The following is a 6,000-nucleotide window of genomic DNA, read 5'->3' on the forward strand; positions in this document are numbered from 1 at the left end:
GATGCCTTCTGGAGTTTCATGTGTATTCCTCTTTTTAAGTAAGAGTGAAGCAAAGATGCTATAGATATTTCCTTAATTTTTCTTTCATTTCAGATAAGGGTTGACTGCATACAAATACAGGAAAAAGAAACCACTAATAAATAATTTTAATAATACATTATAAAATAGCAAATAACTCTTTAGATATAAAAACAGAACACATGACAAGATCAGAAAAAAACTAAACAGAGAACATTTGACCCCATGTTATGAAAAACCTTTAGGAAAATCCTAAAATGGACCTCCCTAATACTCTACTGTAATATTTTTTCTTCTCATGGAGACAGATAGGTCTAATGTATAATCAAGGTATGCCAATATCAGTACTATTTGCTGGAAGATGGGCCACATAACTACCTGGAGGAAAAGAACAAACTCTCCTTTACTGAAAACTTCTCGCTTAAAAGACATGTTTAGGAATGCTGCATGCTTGGTTGTTTTGGTAGATATAATTCCATAAATAGATCATGAAGAACTATCCCCTTTGTGCTCCGAATAAGCAAAAAAATTAAATGTACAGTTGGATAACACTATAAGCAAAGTAACAAAGTCATTAAATGGTCTAGAGGTCCCAATATCATTGTAGAACTGTGTTCTAATATTCTAGACAGGTTCATTAATAAGTTAGGAATAAGATACTTTTTGAAACCCATCCTTAATCTGGGAAAAATACTAAAAGTAGTACAGAATTACTTAGATATGATTAAATCACATTTAAAAATGGGATAAAGATTTTGTGAAGAAATTTGATTCATCTCTGCCTCTCTCTGCAATTAAAAAAAAAAAAGTTGAGGCTGAGTTATTCCAGAAAGGAGAGTTATTGCTAATTTTAGCAGGCCTTAGAAGATATAAATTAATACATTTTTAATGTACCAGAATTTAAAAAATGATCTCCAACGTGTTATCCACTTGTTCAAAAGATTAATTTCACTAACGAAATTGAGGCATGTACTCTTTTTGAGCTGGTCTAGGATTCCTACGAGGCTATTTAAATGCTTGCTTGATTTTAAACCCATAGGCTTTAATTTGCTCAGACTTTCATTTTGGAAACTTTGCAAAAAAACTAAGAAGTGTTACCCATCTTGAGTTTAAGCTCTTGAAACATTCAAAGTTACAAATCCTTCCCCAATATTAGTTGCTTCAATCTGTGATATAAATCAGACTCAGATATTCAGAGTTTAAATTGCTTTTCAAAGATCTGATTGCTCGAATCATCAAATAATAAACTATTAATCCAAAAGTACAAATATGGAATTTAGAAAATTTATAAAACATAGTAGAACATATGTTCATGTGATTATAAAGTTAACTCATTTACAAGACTCCCACTGTTACGAAATATTTTACAATTCAAAAATTCAATTTTATAATTAGTTTAATACTTTACTACTAAGGCTTAATAAGTTACCACTATAACAACGTAATTATCTACTTCCGAAAAATAAACAAAACCTCTAGGCAAGTTATTACTATGCTATTTTTATACTTTGCAAAAACCCTTACATATTCATAAGTGTATTATTTCTGGTAGGTAGGCAAAATATGATTATTTAAAAAGATTTCAACTATGTTAAGAGAAGAAAAAAAATTATATTTCATACAATGCTGTTACTACTAGAAAATACAATTTAATCCTAAAGCAAAAGAGATACCACGGCAATAAACATTAGTTTAATGGGACAGAGAAATGTAGTTTTGTTTGAAAACAGTAAGATAGCATTCAATTGCTAGGAAACATAGCAAAATATCTTTAACTTCTCAAAGTATTTGTATATTCCCAAAGCTGCTTGCACATCTTAGATATTAATATCATTTGTGTTCTAATGGATTTATATGCTTATATTTGTAACTCTATTCATGGGCAGGCAAATCAGATCTGTGACTTAAAACATGCCACTATTCCCAAAACAAGCACAATTACATCTTGTGAAGAAATATAAGAAATCCATATCATTTGCTCTTCTTGCTCTTAGTTTTAAAAACCTCAGAATCTCTAGATAAGCACTAATAAACTTATTTAAAGAACTCATGAATAATGGATTTATCAAGTTGGAAATTATAAGAAAACAATAGAAGATATGTACTAGCTACATACGTGCACTTTGCAGTAAGAATTGCAACATCTTAATTAAATTTCAAATAAAATAAGTCCTAAATTAGACATGAATCTTTTTATCTGGAGTTATTTTTATAGATGAAACACTATGTTTTTGTTGAATTGAAAACATTTTTTTTTATTATTGAACTTTTGATGTACCTAGTAAATAGCAAATCACAGCAGGGGGTGTAATTGTTTTGAAAATAAAAGAGAAATTTTAAAACAAGATGCTAGTATCTCTTAATAGAAATTGAACATCTTGTTAGGATCTGAACATTAATTATAAGCTGGCTGAAATATGAGTGTCCAGGCAGACCTCAAGATAACTCTACAGAGGCATAATAATGTGAATATTAGCACTAGGTATGTTTTATGTCATAAATCACACATTATTAAGAGAATGGCTATAATATAGTACTCTTGATTTACAATAAAGGGGCTCAAGGAAGAAATATTGTCAGGAGAACACTAAGACCTCAGCATTTAGCCCTCTCTAGAGCTAGCAAGCCAAATTATGTAATTGCCACACAATTTTCATGTGAATTCAAGTCTCAAATTCCTTATTTTTGTTACATTTGAAATTGTTGTGGATGAATCAATCTATGACATTATCATCACTGTACTAATTTTTCATGGGACTTAGAACTTAGGAAAGTCATCCTTCTACTTTCAAATGAGACTCAAAGAGGTTAGTGATTAATGAAACTGAATTTGGAGTCTAGCAATACTGCTTTCCAAAACACTAACTCTGAAACTTTTCCAAATTTAACATCTTTAAGGTTCCCTTTTCCTTATACACAAAATGAGATGGTAAAGATGCTGCCTTTTGGGGTTGTTATGCTTTTGCAGGGGCTGTAAAGCCCTTAACATGTGACTTGGTGTGCAGTGAGTGGAAAACAAATGCTAGACATTGTTGCTATTGATTTATCATCATCATCATCATCATCATCATCATCATTATTGTTATATGCCCCCAAAAGTCCTTCACCCACTTTGTAATAGAGCAATATTAGTCCAGAATTCCTAAATTTTTGTTTAGGACTTTTTTCCCTAGCACAGAAAGCTTTAAATACTTCATTTACTTAGATCTAAGATAATATGTTAACTCAAGATGTTTGCCCATTTCTCCAGTCTATATGTTAGCTCCATGAATAGAGTGTTCAAGTTAATTTCCAAGGAAAATCTGGAATGAAAAGTAAAGGAATTGCAGCAAACCCTGGATGCACTGTGCTGCATCAATCTACGTAATTTGAAATGACCCATATTTGCCTTTCATGCTTAGGGACCAGAGTATAGTGACTGAATTACCCAACACAGGGCAAGGGTGGCATGAACACCCAGAGGGAGATACACCTTTCCAGTCCATTTCAGGGAACATGGAGAACCAGAATTGAGTGGACATGTAAAAGGCATATTTAATAGATCAAATAGCAAATACTGTCAAGAGAAGAGAGAAATTTCCCCCATCACATCCCCAGAAAGCACCACAGGAATGTCATAGAAAAGTGTCACCTCTAGGGTCTTTAGTTATACCACAGAACATAGGGTAGACTTTGAGGTCAGTTCAGGGATCCAGAATTTGGGGATGCTCAAACAACCAGGAACAGCTTATCAACAGCATTATTTCAGAGGCGGCTCAGGCTAAAGCAGACATAAACACAGCCACCAGAAACACATGATGCTACAAGTCTGAAGTGTAAGGGGGACAGAGAGGGAATGGGCATTTCACAAGCGGTGACACCATATTAGGTTCTTTTGACTCCACTTCACACCCACAATAAAACTCCCCAAAGGCAAGAAGTCACAAGGCACACAGACCTATGCTTTTTCTTCTAACTGGGTCTCTGGAACAGGAAGGCAATGGGATTCAGGTGCACTGGTTTACCCTCAGCCTCCAAACCCAACCTAAATGTCAGTGAGATTCCCCTGGAGGGAGAATCCTTCCTGTAATTCAACAGCTTCTCACGCTGCCCTCAAGTCATGTGCATCCCAAGGAGATATTAGTGAAATAAAAAGGAGAAAGGAAGAAAACGAGAAGACAGTCACAACGCTGGCCCGCTGTGCTTTCTCATCCCAACAACTTCATCAGGTTTCCCGAGGAGCGAGCGCAACCCGTACACACCCAATAGGAGGCAGGCAGCAGGGCGTCCATCCTCGGTGGCCCAGCCCTAGACTCCAGCCAGAGCCAGGCTGACCCTGTTGCCCCCGCCGCTGCCCTTGCTGCCCCTTGGTTCTCGGCAGTGCGCGCTGTCCCGAGACCTTCAAGATCTGCACCCTACGCTCCAGCCCCAGCAACCTCCCATCTCTTCTTGGCACCAACCGGCAAGGGTGCGGACCTATGGTGTGGGCTCTGAGGGTGGGGGAGATGGTCCCGGATCAGGACGGCGCAAATGGCCATTCTGCGTGCCTCCCATTCCTCTGCGCTGCATCCCCAGAGCGGTACCTGGCACCCCAGCAAACTCCACCGCCCGAGCCGAGACACCTATTTTGCACGCAACTTACCTGGCCCAGACTGAGCTTTCGGCGCCCCCAGTAGCTTTTCTCTCCTTCCTCCCACCGAGCCCTTCATCCTCCTGCTGGCTGCCGTCCGGCGCCCTGGCCCTGGCATCCGGGAGTAGCAGCAGCCCCGGCTGGCTGTCCCTGAGGGCGCACGGCTGCCCACCCGCTGCTTCAGCGGCGGTGGTCGGGCGAGGCTTGAGCGTTGGCGAAGAATGGTCGCCGAAGTGCCGCGCGTGCAGTCCCTCAGGCGCGGGCTGGAGGTGGCAGTCGGTGCGCCTCGGACTCCTCCGCTCCCTCCGTGCTCTGCACAAGTCCCACGCCCGCAACAGCCTCAGGTGCACCCGGCTGGAGAGAGGTGCAAGCCGGCGCGGAGGGAGGGGCCCGGCCCAGAGGTGCCGCGAGAGAGGGAGGGCTGAGAAGGAGGAAAGAAACCGGGAGGAAAGGAACTAGCTTACTGGAGTGAGTGGATCTTTTTAAGGGGTGTTAAGGGGAAACGCAAGAAGGAGAAATGCATCCAGAAACTAGAAATATTGTAAATGAGCTCAAGTGAGCTGCTTCAGAAGCCTTAGAAAAGGGGCTTTCCTTTTGTGCTTAGGTCCTTTATCCTCCTGGTTTGGGTACTATTTGTCTGACAAACTCCCACCCCGGCCGCCTCCTTACCCCACTTCATTTTTTAAATAACAGTTAACTTCAGGAACCTCAGAGAACAGATATTAAGTGATCTGGTGAAGCTGTTGGAAATTTGTAGGGAAGTTCCATCTCCGCAAAACCTGAGTGCTCACCCCTTTGGAGGGAACCACATCCTACTGAGATTTTTCTTTTTTCACCTCATTCATTCTCTCTCATTCTCTCTCATTCATTCTCATTCTCTCTCTCTGTCTCTGTCTCTCTCTTCCTCCCTCCCTCCGTCTCTCCACAATACCCTGGGATGAAAAAGATACCGTCTGTTGCGGGATTCTAGGACTTAGTGGAGTGTTTCTCACACTTCACTGGGCAAAGGAACTCATCTAAGGATCTCGTTGAAGTTCAGATTCTGATCCAATAGATCTAAAGTGGGGACCGATATTCTGCATTTCTAATGCTGTGGCAGATGCCACTGATCCAAGGACCACATTTTGAGTTGCAAAACAAACAAAATAAACCTGCTCTCTAATATCAGCTGCACCACTAACTACTCTGTAGGGTGACCTGAAATAACAAGTTGCTAAGGCCTTGTTTTTCATTGGGTTTCAGGATGCTATGGAGACTAAATAAATTATAAACATAAACATAATTCAAAAGGGTAAAATGTCCTACAGATACAAGGCTATTGTTGTCATTATTACTATTGATAAAATTATTACGAATATTAATGCTGACAAGAA

At 39.6% G+C, this 6,000-nt stretch overlaps 1 protein-coding gene across 1 annotated transcript in view; it reads right to left on the reverse strand.

The window, feature by feature from the left end:
* Positions 1-5,072, reverse strand: part of ZNF385D (zinc finger protein 385D) — a 721,959-nt gene extending 716,887 nt beyond the window's left edge. The window contains exon 1 of the mRNA XM_016158249.2: positions 4,640-5,072. Within this exon, the coding sequence (XP_016013735.2) occupies positions 4,640-4,745 (106 nt within the window). The 5' untranslated portion in view covers positions 4,746-5,072. The remainder of the gene's footprint in view (positions 1-4,639) is intronic.
* Positions 5,073-6,000: the final 928 nt, after the last annotated feature.

The sequence above is a fragment of the Rousettus aegyptiacus genome, unplaced genomic scaffold (assembly GCF_014176215.1).
Source record: "Rousettus aegyptiacus isolate mRouAeg1 unplaced genomic scaffold, mRouAeg1.p scaffold_m13_p_4, whole genome shotgun sequence".
Classification (NCBI taxonomy): domain Eukaryota; kingdom Metazoa; phylum Chordata; class Mammalia; order Chiroptera; family Pteropodidae; genus Rousettus; species Rousettus aegyptiacus.